Here is a 25,665-nt window from a genome sequence, read left to right as displayed (position 1 = left end):
AACGTAACGCACGTGAGTAGCTTCGTGGATCGCCGTAAAAGCTAATTTGCATACCCGACATTGAAAAACTACGCAAACTCCACTCAGCGGCTGCCAAAGTATTGCAGCCTAAGATCCGAAGGCGTACGAAGCCATAAGCCTGTCGGATCTTTGCCAAATCCCGTCGTATCTTGTTTGTGAATCACAAATTAAGATACGACGCGGCAAATTTGAAAATACGCCGGAGTATCAGTAGATACTCTGGCGTATTTCTTCTATGAATCTGGCCCTAAGTTTTTTTCAACCTGATCGTTAAACCGGCCTTGCCTACACACGATCGTGAAAAAAAATGCTCTAGCAAAGCGCGGTGACGTACAACACGTACGACGGCACTACAAAGGGGAAGTTCTATTCGGTTGACGCCACCCTTGGGGCTGCTTTTGCGTTAGTAAAAGACGATTCGCGCTTTTCAGTCTGTTACAGCGTGATGAATTTGCTGACTCCATTACGAACCCTAGTTTTACCAGAACGAGCGCTCCCGTCTCATAACTTGCTTCTGAGCAAAAAACGTAATTTTTTTACAACCCGAAAAACGGTCGTGTGTACGCGGCATAAGGTTTGGCAAATAGAAGTTTCAGATCCCTACATAAATCTTCTATAGGATTAACCACTTCAATACTGGGCACTTTCCCCCCCTTTCTGCCCAGACCAATTTTCAGCTTTCAGCGCTGTCACACTTTAAATGACAATTGTACGCTCATGCAATGCTGTACCCAAATAAATGTTTTAGCATTTTGTTCACACAAATAGAGCTTTCTTTTGGTGGTATTTGATCACCTCCAGGTTTTTTTTTTTGCTAAACAAATAAAAAAAAAAAGTTTTTTCTTTGTTTTTGTTATAACATTTTGTAAATAAGTAATTTTTCCCCCTTCACTGATGGGCGTTAATGAGGCCGCACTGATAAGGCGGCACAGATGGGCACCAATGAGGTGCAACTAATGAGCACTGATGATGAGGCACTAATATGCAGCACTGGTGGGCACTGATGGGCATTGATAGGTGGTACTGATGGGCACATAGACGTTTTTTTTCCACGATCGTGTGTATGCAAGGCAGGCTTGACAAGAATCACGTAGAGAAAAACTTTGTTTTTTCTAGGACATGTACGCGGCATTACACTTGTGGTCATTAGGAAGGATTACCCCCACAGATGGCTAAAAAGATCAGTGGTGTCAGTGGGAAATTATCCGAGAGGCAGAAATTGCTCATTGCTCAAGGAACACCTAGCAATCTCTCGAGGGACACCCTGGTCTAGAGGCAGGAATGCAAGCAAGGCAATCCTATAATGACGCGTACACGCGACCGGTTTACCCGTCTGAATAAACTCTGATGGTTTTTCCAACGGAGTTCTGACGGAATTCCGATCAAGCTGTCTTGCATACACACGGTCACACCAAATTCAGATCGTCAAGAACGCGGTGACGTACTACACTACGACGAGCCGAGAAAAATGAAGTTCAATGCTACCGAGCATGCATGGTTTTTAGTAGGGTTGTCTCGATACCGATACCAGTAATACCAAGTATTTGCGGGAGTACTTGTACTCCCGCAAATACCCCCGATGCCTAAATAGAATACTGCCCCCCCCCCCCCCCCCGTCGTATATCGCAAAGCCGCTGCCGCGTTAATCACCGCGCGGGGAACATTAGAGTCAGCTTTCGTTTGAATAGCTGTTTTCCCTGCCGCGCATAGACACTCCCCCTTGCTCGGTATTGGATGGATCTGTCCAATCGCGAGCAAGGGGGAGTGTCTCTATACACAGCGCGGCAGGGAAAACAGCTTATTCAAACAAAAGCTGACTGTAATGTTCCCCCGCGCAGTGATTAACGCGGCGGCAGCATCATTTAGGTACGGGGGACATGGCTGCATGTGGGGGGACATGGCTGGATATGTGGGGGACATGACTGCAATATGTTTGGGGACATGGCTGCATATATGGGGGACATGGCTGCAATATGTTTGGGGACATGGCTGCATATGTTTGGGGACATGGCTGGATATGTGGGGGACATGGCTGCAATATGTTTGGGGACATGGCTGCATATATGGGGGACATGGCTGCGTATATGGGGGACATGGCTGCGTATATGGGGGACATGGCTGCAATATGTTTGGGGATATGGCTGCATATGTTTGGGGACATGGCTGCATATGTTTGGGGACATGGCTGCATATGTTTGGGGACATGGCTGCATATGTTTGGGGACATGGCTGCAATATGTTTGGGGACATGGCTGCAATATGTTTGGGGACTTGTACTCGGTCCTAAAAAAAGTGTTATCGGGACAACCCTAGTTTTTAGTGCGTCGGAATTGCATACAGACAAACAAATTTTCTGATAGGATTTTTTTCCGTCTGAAAAATAGAGAATATGTTCTCTATCTAAGTGCGTCAGAATTTCCGAGGGAAAAAGTCAGATGGGCCATACACACGGTCGAAATATCCAATGAAAAGCTCCCATTGGACTTTTTCCATCTGAAATTCCGACCGTGTGTACGTGGCATTACTCATTCAAAAGCATTTGTAATCTGAGCTTCAGCTACTGAGCTTGGTAAACAACTTTTTTAAGCAGAGCAGCTTAGTTTTACCATGTAAAAAGTTCCACCTTGCAAGCTCCAAAGAAACTTTACACTGTACATTTCCTTCTAAGAAGTGCAGGATGATGTCAGCGGGATCCATAGTCTTTATATAACAAATCTATATAGAAGTATTACATTTCCAATCACCTTGTGTGGACTTTCTCGTGTTTGACAAGAGTTGACTTTTGAGTAAAACACCTTCCGCACTCCGTACATGAAAACGGCTTCTCCCCGGTGTGAAGTCTCTCATGTCTCACGAGGGACGTCTTCTCCGTGAAACACTTTCCACATTCGGAACATGCAAACGGCTTCACTCCCGTGTGAGTTTTCTGATGGTTAGCGAGACGCGACCTATCTGTAAAACGTTTCCCGCACAGGGAACACAAATACGGCTTCTCACCTGTGTGAACCTTTTCATGTTTAATAAGAGTTGCTTTCTGGGCGAAACATTTGCCGCAACTAAAACAGGAATACGGCTTCACCCCCGTGTGAGTCCTCTGGTGTGCGACGAGAGTGGTCCTCTCTGTGAAGCATTTTCCGCACTCGGAACAGGAAAAGGGCTTTACCCCGGTGTGGACTTTTTCGTGTCTAATTAGAGTGGATTTCTGGGTAAAACACTCGCCGCATTCGGAACAGGAAAATGGCTTCTCCCCCGTGTGCGTCCTTTCATGCTTAGCAAGGTTTGTTCTTTCGGAAAAGGATCTCTCGCACTCGGAACAGGAATACGGCTTGTCTCCTGTGTGAACTTTCTCGTGCATTTTAAGAGACGACTTCTGGAAAAAACATTTCCCGCATTCAGAGCAAGAGTATGGCGTTTGCCCTGTGTGAATTCTCTGATGGGAGATGAGTTTGGCCTTACAGACAAAGCATTTTCCACATATGGAACACGAGAACGTTTCGCCCCCTGTACGTGCCACATGATGGGCAGGAGGCTGGGTCGGATTGGAGGATAGATCTGCGCTGTGAGGTGCTGGATGAAGATCTGGGCCAATGGCATTCTCTTCCAAAGAACCAGATTTGACATCATCATCTGCTTGACAATCTGGGGAGACAATGGGAAGTCCTTCTGTGTTGTACCTTCTGTATCGTCCATCTGGAGGAAATAAGTAAAACAAGAAATACTTCAGCTTAAAAAAGTTCAGCCTAAATCAGTGGTCTCCGAACTGCGGCCCGAGGGCCGGATGTGGCCCTTTGCTTGCCTTTATCCGGCCCCTGGAGCACTATCCCTCCCAATGATACGAGATACTATTCTGCCATCTGACACCGACAATGGAGCACCAATTCTCCCACTGACACCACTAATGGGGCACTATTCCTCCCTATGATTCCAGCAATGGGGCACTATTCCTCCCTACCGTGTTTTCCCGAAAATAAGACCGGGTCTTATATTAATTTTGGCTACAAAAATCACACTAGGGCTTATTTTCAGGGGATGTCTTATTTATTTACGGTATGTACAATAATCTACATTTATTCAAATACAGTCATGTCATCATGACGATCTTAGAGTGGTTGTAACCCCAAAAAAAATTATATAGCCTGATCCTTTAAAGCATGATAGCCAGCACAGTGACCCGCCGTAGCTCTTCTTCTCCACTCTGAGCACTGCAGAGGAAGGGACCGCTGACGTTGGAGAGGAGAAAATCTACAGCCGGTCACGTGAGCGCCCAGGGGCACTGAAAGTAAGGTATTTTCCAAAACAAAGTTACAAAAAGGAGACACACTGCACATTATATAATCTTTTTACAAAACGGATTACATGTTTTTACAACGACTTTAACTAGGGTTTATTTTCGCGGTAGGGCTTATATTGCAGCCATCCCAAAAATAATGCTAGGTCTTATTTTAGGGGTAGGGCTTAATTTCGGAGAAACAGGGTATGATTCCAGCAATGGGGCACTATTCCTCCATATGATTCCAGCAATGGGGCACTATTCATCCCTTAACCACTTCCGGACCGCCGCATGTACATTTACGTCGGCAGAATGGCACGGACAGGCACATTGGCGTACCTGTACGTCCCTGCCTAGACGTGGGTCGGGGGTCCGATCGGGACCCCCCCCCCCGGTACATGCGGCGGTTCCCGTGGCTTCAGGAGCGATCCGGGACAACGGCGCGGCTATTCTTTTATAGACGCCCCGTCGCGATCGCTCCCCGGAGCTGAAGAACGGGGAGAGCCGTATGTAAACACGGCTTCCCCGTGCTTCACTGTGGCGGCTGTATCGATCGTGTGATCCCTTTTATAGGGGGACTCGATCGATGATGTCAGACCTACAGCCACACCCCCCTACAGTTGTAAACACACACTAGGTGAACCCTAACTCCTACAGCGCCCCCTGTGGTTAACTCCCAAACTGCAACTGTCATTTTCACAATAAACAATGCAATTTAAATGCATTTTTGCTGTGAAAATGACAATGGTCCCAAAAATGTGTCAAAATTGTCCGAAGTGTCCGCCATAATGTCGCAGTCACGAAAAAAATCGCTGATCGCCGCCATTGGTAGTAAAAAAAATTAAATAAATAAAACTATCCCCTATTTTGTAAACGCTATAAATTTTGCACAAACCAATCGATAAACGCTTATTGCGATTTTTTTTACCAAAAATAGGTAGAAGAATACGTATCGGCCTAAACTGAGGGAAAAAAAATGTTTATATATGTTTTTGGGGGATATTTATTATAGCAAAAAGTAAAAAATATTGCATTTTTTTCAAAATTGTCGCTCTATTTTTGTTTATAGTGCAAAAAATGAAAACCGCAGAGGTGATCAAATACCACCAAAAGAAAGCTCTATTTGTGGGGAAAAAAGGACGCCAATTTTGTTTGGGAGCCACGTCGCACGACCGCGCAATTGTCTGTTAAAGCGACGCAGCGCCGAATTGTAAAAACCCCTTGGGTCATTTAGCAGCATATTGGTCCGGTCCTTGAGTGGTTAATACCAGATGTTTACTCCCACTGATACCAGGAAAATGTTCACTCCCACTGGCCAAAGTGCGGCCCTCCAAGAGTCTGAGGGACAATAAACCGGCCCTTTGTTTAGAATGTTTGGAGACCCTTGGCCTAAATAAACAACAGAACATTGGTTCTTTTGAAATCAGCAACTACATTTAGGGCTTTACCACAAGGGCATTTGTAGACCAGTAACTGGGTTGGCAGGGTTAAAAAACTTGGTAGCACAAACAAAAAGAAGAAAAATGTGGCAGCACTAAGCCTCAGCATGAGCAAATTGGGATCAAATTTTCCTTGTTTTCTTTCTCACTTCTGTACAGTTTTGGGCTTTTATGGCCAAATGAATTAGGGCAACTGCAGGGGGATGTCAAAGTGGAACTAAACCCATCAATTTTACTGCCTTATGCCTCGTACACACAATCGGAATTTCCAATGAAAAAAGTCAGACGGAATTTTTTCATCGGAAATTCTGACCGTGTGTGGGCCCCATCGGACTTTTTTCCGTCAGAGTTTAGAAATGGAACATGTTTTATTTTTTTCCGATTGAAAAAACTCCTATCGGAAATTCTGATCGTCTGTGTGGAACTCCGACGGAGAAAAAAACATGCGTGCTCAGAATCAACTCGACGTATGCTCGGAAGCATTGAACTTTTCTCGGCTCGTCGTAGTGTTTTACCTCACCGCGTTTTCGACTGTCGGAATTTGGTCTGACAGTGTCTATGCAAGACAGCTAGAAAGGAATTCAGACAGAAAATTCCATCGGATTTTATCCCATTGGAAATTCCGATCGTGTGTACAGGGCATTTTACACACCTTGCTCCAGCTCTCTGAATCCCTCCCCCTGGATCACAATGCTGCCTTATACAGAATGCTTCAGCCCTCTGCCCCAGTCCCCCTGGATCACAATGCTGCCTTCTACACAATGCTCCAGCTCTCTGCATCCCTCCCCCTGGATCACAATGCTGCCTTATACACAATGCTCCAGCTCTCTGCATCCCTCCCCCTGGATCACAAGGCTGCCTTATACACAATGCTCCAGCTCTCTGAATCCCTCCCCCTGGATCACAATGCTGCCTTATACACAATGCTCCAGCTCTCTGCATCCCTCCCCCTGGATCACAATGCTGCCTTATACACAATGCTCCAGCTCTCTGCATCCCTCCCCCTGGATCACAATGCTGCATTATACACAATGCTCCAGCTCTCTGCATCCCTTCCCCTGGATCACAATTCTGCCTTATACACAATGCTCCAGCTCTCTGCTTCCCTCCCCCTGGATCACAATGCTGCCTTATACACAATGCTCCAGCTCTCTGCATCCCTCCCCCTGGATCACAATGCTGCCTCATACACAATGCTTCAGCCCTCTGCCCCAATCCCCCTGGATCACAATGCTGCCTTATACACAATGCTTCAGCCCTCTGCCCCAGTCCCCCTGGATCACAATGCTGCCTTATACACAATGCTCCAGCTCTCTGCATCCCTCCCCCGGATCACAATGCTGCCTTATACACAATGCTTCAGCCCTCTGCCCCAGTCCCCCTGGATCACAATGCTGCCTTATACACAATGCTTCAGCCCTCTGCCCCAGTCCCCCTGGATCACAATTCTGCCTTATACACAATGCTCCAGCTCTCTGCATCCCTCCCCCTTGATCACAATGCTGCCTTATACACAATGCTTCAGCCCTCTGCCCCAGTCCCCCTGGATCACAATGCTGCCTTATACACAATGCTTCAGCCCTCTGCCCCAATCCCCCTGGATCACAATGCTGCCGTATACACAATGTTCTGGCTCTCATCATTGGATCTCACCTCCCTATCCAGCCATGTGCTCGAGCTTTGAGCTCCCTCCCACGGTTTTTGATCAGCGCTGTCATTGGAAGTCCCCTCTTCCTTCATCTTCTGCTCTCTGCACTATTTCCTGCGCCTCCTTCACAGTCGCCACTGTGCCTATTGTTGCCACTGTTCATGTCACTGTGCCCTTTAATTGTTGCCACTGTGCCCTTTGTCACCACTGTGCCCTTTGTCACCACTGTGCCCTTTGTCACCACTGTGCCCTTTGTCACCACTGTGCCCTTTGTTGCCACTGTGCCCTTTGTCCCATTGATTTCCTATTCAAATATGGAAATGAGGGAGATACGTCGATTCACAAACGTACTTTCGCCCGGCGCATAATATACGCGATTTGCGTAAATCGTACGTCCGGCGTAAAGTTATTCCCCATATATGAGGTGCAACTCATGCAAAGGTAGGGACCAGGGAACACAGCCGTTGTATTTTACGCCAATTACGTAGTACGTGAATAGGGCTGGGCGTAGGTTACGTTCACGTCGTAGGCAGTGATCCGTCGTATCTTAGGGAGTAGTTCCAACGTGATTCTGAGCATGCGCACTGGGATACGTCCACGGGACGGCGCATGCGCCGTTCACTTTAAGTACTTGTATGGCACTCGGCCCATCATTTGCATGGGGTCACGCCTCATTAGCATGGCTCACGCCCACTTCCACCTACGACGGCTTACGCCGAGGGAACCCAGCGTGGTTTGGGAGGAAGTGCTTTGTGAATTCGGTGCTTGCCTCTCTGCGCTACGTCGGCGTAGCGTATATTAGATACGCTACGCCGGTGCATTGCCATGAAATGAGATTTGCCATGGAATGAGATGGTCCGCCTCCATCTCATCCTATTGGCTCACTCATGTCACGTGACAAAACATCAGTCACAGCTAGGCTATCATAGGGAGAGGATCTCCTCTCCCTGTGATAGCCCGATAGCACTGTCAGCAGCGTGCCTCCCGCCAGCGCTAAGTACACCCCGCGCCCGCAGCTCTACTGCCCGATTAAGTACACCCCGCGCCCGCAGCTCTACTCCCCGTCCCCCGTTAAGGCTCAGGGAACAGGGCGAGTCTACGCTATTAGCGTAGACCTAGCGTTGGCTACGTTACGCTACTAACCTAGCCAACGCTAGGTCTACGCTAATAGCGTAGACTCGCCCCGTTCCCTGAGCCTTAATGGGGGACGGGGAGTAGAGCTGCGGGGGACGGGGAGTAGAGCTGTGGGCGCGGGGTGTACTTAATCGGGGAGTAGAGCTGCGGGCGCGGGGTGTACTTAGCGCTGGCGGGAGGCACGCTGCTGACAGTGCTATCGGGCTATCACAGGGAGAGGAGATCCTCTCCCTATGATAGCCTAGCTGTGACTGATGTTTTGTCACGTGACATGAGTGAGCCAATAGGATGAGATGGAGGCGGACCATCTCATTCCATGGCAAATCTCATTTCATGGCAATGCACCGGCATAAATATGCGCCAATGTATGTGAATCCGGGCCATATTTGCTAAATTTTATAATAAAAACTAAGAAATTATTTTGCTTATAACTCCAAAAAAAAAAACAGTGGTGAGTAAAGGGTTACTAAACCCTCTTTTTTTTTTAAATAAAAAACACATCATACTTACCTCCACTGTGCAGTTGGTTTTGCACAGAGTGGTCTTCTGGGGTCCCTCAGCAGCGCTTGTGGCTCCTCCTCTTCTCGAGTGCCCCGTCAGAGAATCGGTCTCCTTCGGGACACCCGTGCGGGCGCGCTCCCGTTTCCAGGTGTTGCGTCTATTGACACAGACAGCAGGGCTTTGCCCCGCCCCCCGCATCATTGGATTTGATTGACAGCAGAGAGAGCCAATGGAGACTTTGTGCTCTGTTATTACAATGTCCAGTAAAATGCAATAAAAATGTATTACTGTGAAAAATGAAATCATTTATATTGTAAAAAGGAAGTAGAAATGTTGCATTGTCAAATTGTAACGTTTGATGGACATTTTCCGAATATAGTTTTTATTCCTCACCTGTGCTGATCTCCATTGGAATTTCCTCCACTTTAATCCTTACGGTTCCTTCTTCCTCCTCCTCAGCTTTGGCATCTCTCTGAGGGTCTCTGGTGTCTCCGGGATCTGTGAATAAAGAAGAGAGTGAAGCCCCCTGTACTGAGATGTATGAGAGACCCCAGAGAGTGTGTGGGGGGGGGGGGGGAGACTGGTCATGTCCCCTCCCTTTTTTTTTTATTCTTTCTATTTTTGGTAATTTTTGGCTCTATAGAGCAGTGGTCTCCAAACTGTGGCCCTTTGCTTGCCTTTATCTGGCTCTTGGGGTACTATTCTATTCTCTGACACCAACAATGGATCATAGTTTCTGTCGCTGACACCAACAATGGGTCATTACTCCTCCTACTGACACCATCAAAAGGGCACAATACTTCTCAATGATACCAATTATGGGCCACTATTCCTCCCACTGACACCAAGAAAAGGGCACAATTCCACCCACTGACACCAACGATGGGACACTATTCCTCCCACTGACACCTACGATGTGGCACTATTCCTTCCACTGACACCAAGAAAAGGGCACAATTCCACCCACTGACACCAACGATGGGACACTATTCCTTCCACTGACGCAAACGATGGGGCACTATTCCTCCCACTGACACCAAAAAAAGGACACAATTCTCCCCACTGACACCAATGATGGGACACTATTCCTTCCACTGACACCAATGATGGGACACTATTCCTTCCACTGACACCAATGATGGAACACTATTCCTCTCACTGACACCAATGATGGGACACTATTCCTTCCACTGACACCAATGATGGAACACTATTCCTCCCACTGACACCAATGATGGAACACTATTCCTCCTACTGACACCAGTGATGAGGCACTATTTCCTACCACTAACACCAATAACGGGGCATTATTCCTCCCACTGACATCAACAATGGGACATTATTTCTCCCACTGACATCTGTCCACAGGACAACTATTAGTCGTGCACTCCACAAATCTGGCCTTTATGGAAGAGTAGCAAGAAGAAAGCCATAAGAAGTCCCGTTTGCAGTTTGCGAGAATCCATGTGGGGGACACAGCAAACATGTGGAAGAAGGTGCTCTGGTCAGATGAAACCATCAATTTTGCCCTAAAAGCAAAGCACTATGTGTGACAGAAAACAAACACTGCACATCACCCTGAACACACCATCCCCACCGTGAAACATGATGGTGGCAGCATCATGCTGTAGGGATGCTTTTCTTTAGAAGGGACTCTGGTCTGAGATGATGGGAAGATGGATGGAGCCAAATACAGGGCACTCTTAGACGAAAACCTGCAAAAGTTTTGAGACTGGGGTGGAGGTCTAGCAGTACAACGATCCTAAACATACAGCCAGCGCTACAACAGAATGGTTTAGATCAAAGCATAGCCATGTGTTAGAATGGCCAAGTCAAAGTCCAGACCTAAATTCAATTGAGAATCTGTGACGAGACTTGAAAATTGCTGTTCACAGATGATCTCCATCCAATCTGACAGAGCTTGAGCTATCTTGCAAAGTTTCCTTTGCTGGCACCAAAGATAGAGCACTGTTTACTTCCACTGGACGCCAGGACTTCTCCCACCGACCACAGTCCAGCCCCCCTAAAGTCTTCAGGAACGTAAACTTGCCCTTTGCTAAGAAAGTTTGGAGACCCCTGGTATAGAGCACCACATTGAACATACACAGCTATAAGGCATATGATTAACCACTTGCTTACTGGGCACATAAACCCCCTTCGTGCCCAGGCGAAATTTCAGCTTCCGGCACTGCGCCGCTTTAACTGACAATTGCGCGGTCGTGCGACGTGGCTCCCAAACAAAATTGACGTCCTTTTTTCCCCACAAATAGAGCTTTATTTTGGTGGTATTTGATCACCTCTGCGGTTTTTATTTTTTGCGCTATAAACCAAAAAAGAGCGACAATTTAAAAAAATATATATATATTTTTTACTTGTTGCTATAATAAATATCCCAATTTTTTTTTAAAAAAACTATTTTTTTTCTCAGTTAAGGCCGATACGTATTTTTCGACGTATTTTTGTAAAAAAAAAAAAAAAATCGCAATAAGCGACTGGTTTGCGCAAAAGTTATAGTGCCTACAAAATGGGGGATAGATTTATGTTTTGTTTTTTTTTTACGTGTAATGGCGGCGATTTGCGTTTTTTTTGTCAGGGCTGCGATATTGCGGCGGACGTATCGGACACTTTTGACACAAATTTGGGACCATTCACATTTATACAGCGATCAGTGCTATAAAAATGCACTAATAACTGTATAAATGTGACTGGCAGTGAAGGGGTTAACACTAGGAGGTGAGGAAGGGGTTAAATGTATTCCCTCATTGTGTTCTTACTGTGTGGGGGGAGGGGGGTGACTGGGGGAGGTGACTGATGCTGTGTCCCTATGTAAAGGGACACAGATCCCCTTTACACACAGAGCTCCACGTCCTGCTGTGTTACCGACGATCGCGAGTGTCTGGCGGACATCGCAGCCACCAGGCACTCGCATCGGCTCCCGAGCGATGCGCCGGGCACGTTGTTTCCCCGCTGCGCTCCCCCAGCGGCGCGCACAGGGAACAACAACAACAGGATGTCCACCTGGCACTTGAGAGCCGCGCTGTGGACGTCTTTCGACCATAGCGCGGATCTCAAGTGGTTAATAAGAGATTTGAAACTAAAGAATAAAGCCCCACCAAAAAGCAATTTTTAATATTGCAAGAATGAGATAAGAAAAAATAATAGAAAGAAAGGGAAGAGAAAAAGGAGGGGCGATAGGAAAGAGGAAAAAAAGGAAAGGGGCTTCTATCCTGTTGCCAGTGGGGATTTTTTCTTAAAGCGGTCCTCCACCCTAAAGTGGAGTCCCGCTGATCGGAACCCTCCCCCCCTCCGGTGTCACATTTGACACCTTTCAGGGGGGAGGGGGGTGCAGACACCTGTCTAAAGACAGGTATTTGCACCCACTTCCGGCCACACGATACGGGCGAAAGACGGGCATTCCGTCACATCCCGTCTGTCGCCCGTTGTGTGCTGGGAACACTCGGCTCCCAGCACACAGCGTGTGAGCCAATCGGCGGGCGCAGCGCGGCTCGCGCATGCGCCGTAGGGAACCGGGCAGTGAAGCCGCAGCGCTTCACTTCCTGGTTCCCTGAGCGTGGATGGCGGGGGGAGCAGCAGAGTGACGAGCGATCGCTCGTGCTCTGCTGCGATCGGCGCTGGACTCCAGGACAGGTAAGTGTCCTAATATTAAAAGTCAGCAGCTGCAGTATTTGTAGCTGCTGACTTTTAATATTTTGTTCCCATGGCACATCCGCTTTAACCACTTAGGGTCCTTTCACACTAGCGGACCATTCGTCCGTTCATTACAAGTCCGTTAACGGACTTGTAATGAATCCCTATGGGATCGCGTCCGTTAGCGGATGGAGCATCCGCTAGCGTCCGCGTCCGCCGGGATCCGCTTTTGCGAACGGAAGAAACCCTATTTTTCTTCCGTTCGGCGGAACGGATCGGATGCAGACGGACAGACGGTTCGTCTGCATCCGATCCCCCATAGGGGAGAGCGGAGCAGAGACAGGGGGCGGTCCCTGCACTGTGTGCGGGGACCGCCCTATCCGCCGACAGCTCGGCGGGGATCCCCGCTGAGCTTTGGCGGACACACGGAGCGGACACAGAAACGGTCCGCTCCGTGTGAAAGGACCCTTAAGCCCCGGACCAAAATGCAGGTAAAGGACCAGGCCCCTTTTTGTGATTCGGCACTGTGTCGCTTTAACTGACAATTGCGCGGTCGTGCGACGTGGCTCCCAAACAAAATTAGCGTCCTTTTTTTCCCACAAATAGAGCTTTCTTTTGGTGGTATTTGATCACCTCTGAGGTTTTTATTTTTTGCGCTATAAACAAAAATAGAGCGACAATTTTAAAAAAAAATGCAATATTTTTTACTTTTTGCTATAATAAATATCCCCCAAAAATATATATATATATAAAAAAAAAATTTCCCTCAGTTTAGGCCGATACGTATTTTTCTACATATTTTTGGTAAAAAAAATCGCAATAAGCGTTTATCAGTTGGTTTGCGCAAAATTTATAGCGTTTACAAAATAGGGGATAGTTTTATTGCATTTTTATAAAAAAAATTTTTTTACTACTAATGGCGGCGATCGCCGATTTTTTTTCGTGACTGCGACATTATGGCGGACACTTCGGCCAATTTTTGGGACCATTGTCATTTTCACAGCAAAAAATGCATTTAAAATGCATTGTTTATTGTGGAAATGACAGTTGCAGTTTGGGAGTTAACCACAGGGGGCGCTGAAGGTGTTATGTTTCACCTAGTGTGTGTTTACAACTGTAGGGAGGTGTGGCTGTAGGTCTGACGTCATCAATTGTGTCTCCCTATAAAGGGGATGACACGATCGATGCAGCCGCCACAGTGAAGCACGGGGAAGCCGTGTTTACATACGTCTCTCCCCGTTCTTCAGCTCCGGGGAGCGATCGCGACCCACGGCTGGGTAGATGTACAGGACGTGCCGATACGTCCATCTGCCCAGCCGTGCCATTCTGCCGACGTATATTTACAGGCGACCGTCCTTAAGTGGTTAAGAGGATGTAGTACATTTAAATTGGAGACAATAGAACTACGTCTTAGGGAAGCGCTCTTCCTGGTGGGGCAACGACTGTCTACTGACAGAGGAGGGGGGATAAGAAGAGATTGTAGTGACTAAACAAGGAGAATCTGGGACTCTTCTCTGGATTGAGACTACGTTCACCCCTGAGGGACGCAACGCGTTTGGCACTAAAGAAGCTTATGTACCTTTTTTGGAACTGAGCCAAGCATGCTTTTGCAGTTTTTCTTTGTTTGGAATGTCATAAAAAAAAAAGAGAGATTATTGTAGTGACTAAACAAGGAGAATATGGGACTCTTCTCTGGATTGAGACTGCGTTCTCACCCGAGGGACGCAACGCGTTTGGCACTAAAGTAGCTTATGTACCTTTTTTGGAGCTGATCCAAGCACGCTTTTGCAGTTTTTTTTTTGTTTGGAATGCCATTAAAAAAATAAGAGATTATTGTAGTGACTGATCAAGGAGAATATGGGACTCTTCTCTGGATTGAGACTACGTTCACACCTGAGGGACGCAACGCGTTTGGCACTAAAGTAGCTTATGCACCTTTTTGGAACTGAGCCAAGCACGCTTTTGCAGTTTTTTTTTAAATGGAATGGCATTAAAAAAAGCGATTATTGTAGTGACTGAACAAGGAGAATCTGGGACTCTTCTCTGGATTTCGTTTTTTTTTAAAACTCACCCGTGCTGATCTCTGGAGGGATTTCCTCCTCCTTACATGGATCATCACTCCCCTCAAACATTTCTTCATCTTCAACTTTAACAACAATCAGGCCTTCACCCTGGAGAAGACACAATATAGCATCTATTCACCAGGTTTGGATTTATGATTTCATGAAACAAACAAATATCAGGATATTTAAAAACTTCCACCTACCTGATCCTCCTGAGGGATCTCCTGATGTTCCTGTGTGGAGTCCCAGGAATACAGAGGACGGGGACATCTCTCTGGGGAATTTCTGTTACTGGATCCATCTGTAGGAAACACACACTGACTGAATACATTGGGGAACATTCATCATAACTGGAGCAGACAGAATCTGAAGCAGTTGTGCAAAGTAACCCCTTATCTTCCATCTTTTGCCTCATTCAAATGGGCGCTGAGTCAGTGAATGTGTCGTTTTCTGTATCCCTAACCAGGAGCTGCTGCGTGATAGCAACCCATTCAAGTCTATTAGGATGCAACGGCTGTGGACTAATGTAACAGCCATGCGGGTGAGTGGCTCTGAAAGCACGTTATCTGTGTTCTGAGATGCTCATCTGCCCCTGCACGCCGGTCACATTAGAAGGAGCTGCTGTATCCATGCAGTCACTACATCCTAATAGCAAAACTAAACCCATGGATTTAAAGTGGAACTAAAGAGCCACTGTCACAAGCAGCAAGCAGGCAGGCTCTTCATTGCAGAAAAGATCTGAAAAAAAAAATACACCTACCTGCCTGCTGACTGACTTTTCAGGCATGTAAACTGAGCTGGGCATGTGCAGCTAAGCTTTCATTACTGGCACAGTCCCTGTGCGCTGGGATGACTGACTCCTGCGCATGCGAAGGAATGATGTCACCCCGTGGCGGCCAATGAAAACAGCCGTAGACTGGCACCCGGCAGAAGATGCTGTTGCTGGCAAGCAGTGGCTGTCCATCCATTAGGGGCCTAGGGGTGCTGCCCCCCTAATCTACATGCAGGGCACCGGACGCATAGATTCCAATTGTTTTTTTTTTTTAAGCACATGATTAGCACCTGAGGCTCTGATTGGCTTCAAAAAAGGGTGGGCTCAGGGTGCAGAACACTGCACCCTGAGCCCACCCAGTTGTGCGACAATAGCAAATTAATATTCTCTATTGTCCCCCCCCCCCCCCCCCAAAAATGTGGCAAATGTGGCAGCGGAGGAGAATAAGCAGAGTTTCCCCTTTTGGGTGGAGCTCTGCTTTAAGCTTTGGAAATTAACCACTTCCCGACCTCCTCATGTACATTTACGTCAGCAGAATGGCACGGACAGGCACAATCACGTACCTGTACGTCCTCTGCTAGACGTGGGTGGGGGGTCCGATCGGGACCCCCCCCCGGTACATGCGGAGGTCGGGTCCGCTCGGGGAGCGATCCGGGACAACGGCGCGGCTATTTGTTTTTAGCCGCTCCGTCGCGATCGCTCCCCGGAGCTGAAGAACGGGGAGCTTCACTGTGCTTCACCGTGCTTCACTGTGGCGGCGCATCGATCGAGTGATCCCTTTTATAGGGGAGACTCGATCGATGTTGTCAATCCTACAGCCACACCCCCCTACACTAGTAAAAACACACTAGGTGATCCCTAAATGTTACAGCGCCCCCTGTGTTTAACTCCCAAACTGCAACTGTCATTTTCACAATAAAGAATGCAATTTAAATGCATTTTTTGCTGTGAAAATGACAATGGTCCCAAAAATGTGTCAAAATTGTCCGAAGTGTCCGCCATAATGTCGCAGTCACGAAAAAAATCGCTGATCGCCGCCATTAGTAGTAAAAAAAAAAAAAATGCAAAAAAACTATCCCCTATTTTGTAAACGCTATAAATTTTGCGCAAACCAACCGATAAATGATTATTGCGTTTTTTTTTTACCAAAAATAGGTAGAAGAATACGTATCGGCCTAAACTGAGGAAAAAAAAAATTTATATATGTTTTTGGGGGATATTTATTACAGCAAAAAGTAAAAAATATTGCATTTTTTTCAAAATTGTCGCTCTATTTTTGTTTATAGCGCAAAAAATTAAAACCGCAGAGGTGATCAAATACCACCAAAAGAAAGCTCTATTTGTGGGGAAAAAAGGACGCCAATTTTGTTTGGGAGCCACGTCGCACGACCGCGCAATTGTCTGTTAAAGCGACGCAGTCCCGAACTGTAAAAACCCCTTGGGTCTTTAGGCAGCAATATGGTCCGGGGCTTAAGTGGTTAAAGGTAGAAGCTGATAGGTTGTCATGCACAACTGCTCCAGTCTCCGAAAATCCCTCTCATTGTTTCTATGTCTATATTTGAGAGGATGTGTGTATCTAGGGGGATCCTCAATACTCTTCTCTCCTTTAACCTCTAGCAACCAATCAGCAAGCAGACATGATGTGCTGTAGCCTCTAGCAACTAATCAGTGACAGTGAGTGGTAAGGATATGCTGTAACCTCTGGCAACCAATCACTGCCTGATCTGCTGCATAAACTGATTTTGGGGCAAGAAATGAAAGTCTCCTCTTACCCGGTGATGTGAGGGGTGGACGGTTCTCCATCATGAAGTCCTTCTATATACTCCCACTCCTCTGTATGTCCGTCACTGCTATAAAAGAATACAATCAAATATGATACAAGTGTGACATATATATATATATATATATATAGGCAGTGAAGATCAATCAATATACAATAACTCTCTTTCCACAAGCATTTGCTTTTCTTCTGCAGAATAAGCCCCAGTATCCATCATCCCCAGCACAGCCCCCATCTAATGTTCTTACAGAAGGATGATGATTTGGTGACATGATCCCCCCATCCAGTCCACACAGAGTGCTGGGACCCCCTTCTCTCATAATAAGAAGACATTATTACCTTCTCCTCACTGGACACACATTCTGCAAACCTCACACCCCCTCCAGGAGGATTTTTTTTTTTTTTTTAGCTAAACTCCACCCCTCCTTTCTCCTACTATGGTCTACAAAAAAATGGCCGCCCACCCTCCGGCACTGAGGACAATTTCTCCTGGCAGACGTTTGGTGACTCTACTCTGCTTCTACATTAGAATAAAAACAGAGTGGAAGATGGTCCAGTCGATCGGCTGGGTGTTACTATGGTAACCAGGAAGCAGCTGGTTGGCTGTGGAACGCACACAGCGGATAAGCTGGAGCCACAGATTAGAAGTGGAAACAAATAGTTAGGGCTGGCCCAGGTTCAAGAAGTAATTGCGCCTGCGTAACCATAGTTACACAGCGCAATTGCTTACTTGCCCCGGCGTAACGAATGCTCCTGATTCAGGAACCTCGTTACGCCGACTGCAGCCTAAGATATGCGCGGCATAAGGCTCTTATGCCCGCATATCTTAGGCTGCATTCTTGCGATGGCCGCTAGGTGGCGTTCCCGTTGTGCTCAGCGTATAGTATGCAAATTGCATACTAACGCCGATACACAACGTTACGCGAGCCCTGCGTACGCAGGTTACGTCGTTTCCGTACGGCGTTTTTCGCGCAAGGCTGCCCCTGCTATTAGCAGGGGCAGCCAATGTTACGTATACCCGTCGTTCCCGCGTCGCGAAATTTCAAATTTACGTAGTTTGCGTAAGTGATTCGTGAATGGCGCTGGACGCCATTCACGTTCACTTTGAAGCAACTGACGTCCTTGCGACGTCATTTGCCGCAATGCACGTCGGGAAAGTTTCCAGACGGAGCATGCGCTCTACGATCAGCGCGGGAACACGCCTAATTTAAATGATTCCCGCCCCCTACGGGATCATTTAAATTGCGCGCGCTTACGCCGGGCATTTTGCCGGCGCGCCCACGCAATTTACGGAGCTACTGCTCCGTAAATCAAGGGCAGCGCAGTAAATTTGCGGGGGCGCAGGGCAAAAACGTTGCCCTGCGCCTCCGTAAAAAAAGCGCAAATCTACCTGAATCCAGCCCGCTGTCTTTATATTGACTGGACCCTGGGCAAACACTTTCTTGCCCCAAAATCAGTTTATGCAGCAGATCAGGCAGTGATTGGTTGCCAGAGGTTACAGCTTATCATTACCACTCACTGGGGTAGATTCAGAAAGAATTTACGCCGACGTATCTATAGATACGCCGCACAAATTCAAATCTGCGCCGGCGTATCTTCTTTCTGTATTCAGAAAGCAAGATACGCCGACATTAGCCTAAGATACGACTGGCATAAGTCTCTTACGCCGTCGTATCTTAGGGTGCATTCTCACGCTGGCTGCTAGGTGGCGCTCCCGTCGTTTTCGGCGTAGAGTATGCAAATTATTATTATTATACAGGATTTATATAGCGCCAACAGTTTGCGCAGCGCTTTACATCAGGGAAGACAGTACCGTCACAATACAAATCAATACAGGAGGGATCAGAGGGCCCTGCTCGTTAGAGCTTACAATCTAGAAGTACCTAGATACGCCGCTTCCCAAACGTACGTGCGCCCGGCGGTAGTTTTTTACGTCGTTTGCGTAAGGCTTTGTCGGCGTAACGTTGCTCCTGCTTCTATGAGGCGCACACAATGTTAAGTATGGACGTCGTTCCCGCTTCGATTTTTGAATTTGTTTACGTCGTTTGCGTAAGTCGTTCGCGAATAGGGCTGGACGTCATTTACGTTCACGTCGAAACCAATACGTCGTTGCGGCGTACTTGAGAGCAATGCACACTGGGATATGTACACGGACGGCGCATGCGCCGTTCGTAAAACACGTCAATCACGTCAGGTCATCACACATTAGCATAAAACATGCCCCCCTTCCACATTTGAATTACGCGGGCTTACGCTTCGCCGCCGCAACTTACGGAGCAAGTGCTTTGTGAATACTGCACTTGCTCCTGTAAGTTGCGTCGGCGTAGCGTAAATACAATACGCTGCGCCGCCGTAACTAGGCGCGCAGGTACCTGAATCTGCCCCCCTGTCACTGATTAGTTGCTAGAGGTTACAGCACATCATGTCTGCTTGGTTGCTAGAGGTTACTTGGGGTAGAGTGTGATGGGGGGAGGGGGGTAAATGGGATAAGTGTCAGTGCTGGGTGGGGATAGGATCAGTGACATTCACCCTCCCCCGCCTGTATGGGGGATGAGAGAGACCGTAGCCTTGTCCGCAGTCTCTCCTGTGCCTCCCTGTCTGCTGGTAGGTGTGTGTGTGATGCCCGGTACCTGGCATGTCAGCAGCGGGCAGGGTTCGTTCTCATTCTGGGTGATATGCTCCTTCCTCTGCGGTCCCTGGCTGTCTGCGCTCCACCTGTCCTTGCCCCCTGGGCCCGGCCTGGTCAGCCTATCTTCCAGGCCGCTACGAGCCAGAAGGTTGGAGGAGTCCATGCTCTGAGAGGAACCACGGATGCTGCACCTGCTGCTGCTCGCTTCTCCAGTGGTCAGGGAGGCAGTGGAGAATCTTCTCCCTCCCGGGCTCTCAATCCTAGCCGCCCTTGATGCTCATCTGCCCCCTGCTCCCTCCACCACCAGACTGGGACCCTCCAAAACGGGCTCATGGGCCAGTTGCTTTGGGCCCCACAACAATGATTGGGCCTGGGGCAGCTGTCCCTTTTGCCCTGCATTAAAGACGGCCCTGCAAATGCGTAATTGGATGCACTTCAATCAATGGAAAGTGGGGTTTGGTGCACTTTAACTTGGCCTAAAAATTAAAACTCTTCCAGCCCCAACCTGCCCCTTCTCAAGCCCCCCTTTCCCAGTCCTCCTCACAGCCCCAACCTGACCCTTCTCGGTCCTCCTCACAGCCCCAACCTGGCCCTTCCCGGGCCTCCTCACAGCCCCGACCTGACCCTTCTCGGTCCTCCTCACAGCCCCAACCTGACCCTTCCCGGTCCTCCTCACAGTCCCAACCTGACCCCTGCCGGGCCTCCTCACAGTCCCAACCTGACCCCTCCCAGTCCTCCTCACGGCCCCAACCTGACCCATCTCGGTCCTCCTCACAGCCCCAACCTGACCCCTCCCAGGCCTCCTCACAGCCCCAATCTGACCCTTCCCGGTCCTCCTCACAGACCCAACCTGACCCCTCCCAGCCCCAACCTGACCCTTCCCAGTCCTCCTCACAGCCCCAACCTGACCCTTCCCGGTCCTCCTCACAGTCCCAACCTGACCCCTGCCGGGCCTCCTCACAGCCCCAACCTGCCCCTTCCCGGTCCTCCTCACAGCCCCAACCTGCCCCTTCCTTGTCCTCACAGCCCCAACCTGACCCTTCCCGGTCCTCCTCACAGCCCCAACCTGACCCCTCCTGGGCCTCCTCACAGCCCCAACCTGACCCTTCCCAGTCCTTCTCACAGCCCCAACCTGACCCTTCCCAGTCCTCCTCACAGCCCCAACCTGACCCTTCCCAGTCCTTCTCACAGCCCCAACCTGACCCTTCCCAGTCCTTCTCACAGCCCCAACCTGACCCTTCCCGGTCCTCCTCAGCCCCAACCTGACCCCTCCTGGGCCTCCTCACAGCCCCAACCTGACCCTTCCCAGTCCTTCTCACAGCCCCAACCTGACCCTTCCCAGTCCTCCTCAAAGCCCCTACCTGACCCTTCCCGGTCCTCCTCAGCCCCAACCTGGCCCTTCCCGGTCCTCCTCACAGTCCCAACCTGACCCCTCCCGGGCCTCCTCACAGCCCAACCTGCCCCTTCCCGGTCCTCCTCACAACCCTTAACCTGCCCCTTCCCGGTCCTCCTCACAGCCCCAACCTGACCCTTCCCGGTCCTCCTCACAGCCCCAACCTGACCCCTCCCGGTCCTCCTCACAGCCCCAACCTGACCCTTCCCGGTCCTCCTCACAGCCCCAACCTGACCCCTCCCGGGCCTCCTCACAGCGCCAACCTGCCCCTTCCCGGTACTCTCACAGTCCCTACCTGACCCTTCCTGGGCCTCCTCACAGCCCCAACCTGACCCATCTCGGTCCTCCTCACAGCCCCAACCTGACCCCTCCCAGTCCTCCTCACGGCCCCAACCTGACCCATCTCGGTCCTCCTCACAGTCCCAACCTGACCCCTCCCAGGCCTCCTCACAGCCCCAACCTGACCCTTCCCGGTCCTCCTCACAGACCCAACCTGACCCCTCCCAGCCCCAACCTGACCCTTCCCAGTCCTCCTCACAGCCCCAACCTGACCCTCCTCACAGTCCCAACCTGACCCCTGCCGGGCCTCCTCACAGCCCCAACCTGCCCCTTCCCGGTCCTCCTCACAGCCCCAACCTTGTCCTCACAGCCCCAACCTGACCCTTCCCGGTCCTCCTCACAGCCCCAACCTGACCCCTCCTGGGCCTCCTCACAGCCCCAACCTGACCCTTCCCAGTCCTTCTCACAGCCCCAACCTGACCCTTCCCAGTCCTCCTCACAGCCCCAACCTGACCCTTCCCAGTCCTTCTCACAGCCCCAACCTGACCCTTCCCAGTCCTTCTCACAGCCCCAACCTGACCCTTCCCGGTCCTCCTCAGCCCTAACCTGACCCCTCCTGGGCCTCCTCACAGCCCCAACCTGACCCTTCCCAGTCCTTCTCACAGCCCCAACCTGACCCTTCCCAGTCCTCCTCAAAGCCCCTACCTGACCTTTCCCGGTCCTCCTCAGCCCCAACCTGGCCCTTCCCGGTCCTCCTCACAGTCCCAACCTGACCCCTCCCGGGCCTCCTCACAGCCCAACCTGCCCCTTCCCGGTCCTCCTCACAACCCTTAACCTGCCCCTTCCCGGTCCTCCTCACAGCCCCAACCTGGCCCTTCCCGGTCCTCCTCACAGCCCCAACCTGACCCCTCCCGGTCCTCCTCACAGCCCCAACCTGACCCTTCTCGGTCCTCCTCACAGCCCCAACCTGACCCCTCCCGGGCCTCCTCACAGCGCCAACCTGCCCCTTCCCGGTCCTCTCACAGTCCCTACCTGACCCTTCCCGGGCCTCCTCACAGCCCCAACCTGACCCTTCCCGGTCCTCTCACAGCCAAAACCTGACCCTTCCCGATCCTTTTACAGCCCCAACCTGCCCCTTGCTATACCCGCTCTCGGAAATGTTAGCTTCCTGCCTCATCTCAGTACTAACACAGCCCAGCACAACACCATCCTAATCTTGTGTGTGACATTTTGGGTTGTATGAACAGAGGATTATCATTTCCCCCCCTGACAGGACCGGGAGCTGTGTGTTTACACACACAGCTCCCGGTCCCCGCTCTGTAATGAGCGATCGCGCCCGCCAGGCACGCGCACGGGAGTGCGTGCGCGCCCCTAGTGGCCTGCAAGAGAGCCGACGTAGAGCTACGGGCTCTCGCGCAGGAGAGCCAACCTGCCGCCGTAGAATGACGGCGGCAGGTCGGCAAGTAGTTAAGAAACAGACAGACGTAGTTAAAATATTTTTATTCACACCATTCTCTACATATGTAGCATCATGATATCACGCTGTAAATGAAATAATAAAGGGGTACGTATTTCATAACCAGACAAAACATACACAGAATCCCCCAGAATAAGCTTACAGTCATTGAGGGGGGTGAAGTGGGTGCTACACAAAATAGATTAGGGTGAGCGTGACCCAGTGAGGACATTAAGGCCTAGATTCACGTACCCCGGCGTAAGTGTGGGCGGGCGTAGCGTATCGTATTTACGCTACGCCGCCGCAACTTAGAGAGGCAAGTGCTGTATTCACAAAGCACTTGCGTCCTAAGTTACGGCGGCGTAGAATGTGCCGGCGTAAGCGCGCCTAATTCAAATTGGGAAGAGGTGGGCGTGTTTTATGCAAATAAAGCATGACCCCACGTAAATGACGTTTTGAACGTATGGCGCATGCGCCGTCCGTGGACGTATCCCAGTGCGCATGCGTCGGATAGAATGCCTAAGATACGTCGAACACTGCCTACGACGTGAACGTAACTTACGCACAGCTCTATTCGCGTACGACTTACGCAAACGACGTAAAAAGATACGCTTGTTTCCGACGTCCATACTTTGCATGGGCTACGCCACCTAGAGACCTGCTTTATCTTTACGCCGGCGTATGTCTTACGTAAACGGCGTAACTAATTGCGACGGGCATACGTACGCTCGTGAATCGGCGTATCTTGCTCATTTGCATATTCGACGCGGAAAACAAGGGAAGCACCACCTAGCGGCCAGCGTAAATATGCACCCTAAGATACGACGGCGTAAGAGACTTACGCTGCTCAGATCTTAGCCAAATTTAAGCGTATCTGGTTTCCAGAATACGCTTAAATATACGACGGCGCAGATTCGGACTTACGACGGCGTATCTACTGATACGCCGACGTAAGTCTCTGAGAATCTGGCCCCAAAACTGTATTACACACAGAGGTAAGTACAGCGGGGACTGGGGAGGGTGTGAGATGTTAACCGCTTCCCGACCGCCGCATGTAGATATACGTCGGCAGAATGGCACGTACAGGCACATTGGCGTACCTGTACGTCCCTGCCTAGACGTGGGTCGGGGGTCCGATCGGGACCCCCCCCTCGCTACACGCGGCTGTATGCCCAGATATCACACTCTGTGTTAAACAGGAAGAGAAAATCTCCTAACACGATCTGAACTTTCTAAACAGTATATAAATGTGAAGACAGCAGACATACATGTAAAAGGGACATGTAGGGAGATTTTTTTCATCTCTGTGTATGATCTGTGGCTGTTCATTTCACTGGGTGTTTGGAGGGTTTTAATCCTCTGCATTGTGTAAAAGGGCTGTTTGATCTTGTCTTCTCTGATCCTCCTCTTCTTCTACAGTTCCTAATGAATCTCCTGATACTACAGAGCCGTGGAGGCAGGCACTCTGCACATGCTCAGTTTGGTGTCTATTGCTAGAGAGTATACTTTTTTTTCTGGGGAGGGTGCATGTGATCCACACAGTAGTCAGAGGTCATGCAGCCTCATAGGACAGTCAGAGGTAGTGGTGCAACGGATCACATTGATCCGTGATCCGAATGGGTCACCCCCTTTGGATCGGAACACACTGTGATCCGCGGATTGTTATGGCTGCGGCTCTGGAGCTAGGCCGAACCCGCGGCCTTTCCTAATGTTATGGCCGCGGGGCCCTGAGGACAGGGTTAGTGACCACTGTTCTTTGAGACACACAGGTCCCAGAAAACAGCAGGGACCAATAAAAATTGTGCAGCGTGACTCGCGCAATGCTTAGTTGGGAACCAAAAAAAATAGAACTTCTGCTTTTTGGAACCCTCTCTGGTGTCACGTTTTCAGGGGGGAGGAGGGAGCAGATACCTGTGTAATCCAGGTATTTGCTCCCACTTCCGGACATAGATCACTGGGGCAATCGCGGTGACCTATGCCACGTTTGGCGCCTACTTTGTCCCCCCCACCCTGCTGTCTTCTGGGAGACACACAGGTCCGAGAAAGACAGCAGGGACCAGTGGGAAGGCGCGGCGTGGGTCGCGCATGCACAGTAGGGAACCAGGAAGTGAAGCCACTAGGCTTCACTTCCTGATTCCCTTACCAAAAATGGCGGCGCCTCCACCTGAGAACTGAAGGACAGATCGGCTTCGGGTGCCGACATCACGGGCACCCTGGACATGTAAGTGGCCTTATATTAAAAGTCAGCAGCTGCGGTATTTGTAGCGGCTGACTTTTATTTTATTTATTTATTTTGGCGGAACTACGCTTTAACCCCTTAGGTTCCACAGTGAGTATCACAGTCTGCATATAAAGACTGATTTGACTGTTGTGGGTTTAGTAACTCTTTAAGAAGGGGACTAATTCCTCCTCGGTATATGGTCAGTCATGTAAGCTTACACAGGCCGCCACCATTTCCATATTAGTTCCCAATTGGAAATAATTTAAAAATAGACTTAAAACAGTTAAACTGAAATTGACCAAAAAACATGATGGCCCGGATTCAGATAGCCTTTACGTTGGCGTATCTATTGATGCGCCGCGTAAGTTCTACGAAGCGCCGGCGTATCTTCTTTCTGTATTCAGAAAGCAA

The 25,665-nt window shown here is 49.5% G+C and overlaps 2 protein-coding genes across 3 annotated transcripts in view; one reads left to right on the top strand and one right to left on the bottom strand.

Moving 5' to 3' along the window:
* LOC120909931 (oocyte zinc finger protein XlCOF6.1-like) overlaps nucleotides 1-25,665 on the top strand; it is a 487,791-nt gene that overhangs the window by 16,626 nt on the left and 445,500 nt on the right. The window lies entirely within an intron of this gene.
* LOC120909918 (oocyte zinc finger protein XlCOF6.1-like) lies at nucleotides 2,495-17,801 on the bottom strand. 2 transcript variants are annotated; one of them, XM_040321734.1, is made up of 6 exons: nucleotides 17,616-17,801; nucleotides 17,269-17,346; nucleotides 14,928-15,025; nucleotides 14,733-14,832; nucleotides 9,407-9,511; nucleotides 2,495-3,711 (listed from the first exon to the last, which is right to left on the bottom strand). In XM_040321734.1, exons 2-6 carry the CDS (start codon nucleotides 17,300-17,302, stop codon nucleotides 2,762-2,764), a joined length of 1,287 nt encoding a protein of 428 aa, XP_040177668.1. In that variant the 5' UTR covers nucleotides 17,303-17,346; nucleotides 17,616-17,801; the 3' UTR covers nucleotides 2,495-2,761. The 2 variants fall into 2 exon arrangements, with proteins under 2 accessions (XP_040177668.1, XP_040177669.1); XM_040321735.1 differs by having other exon boundaries at nucleotides 9,407-9,502.

The sequence above is a fragment of the Rana temporaria genome, chromosome 8 (genome assembly GCF_905171775.1).
Source record: "Rana temporaria chromosome 8, aRanTem1.1, whole genome shotgun sequence".
In the NCBI taxonomy this organism is placed as follows: domain Eukaryota; kingdom Metazoa; phylum Chordata; class Amphibia; order Anura; family Ranidae; genus Rana; species Rana temporaria.
This window is presented reverse-complemented; position numbering and strand designations above follow the sequence as displayed.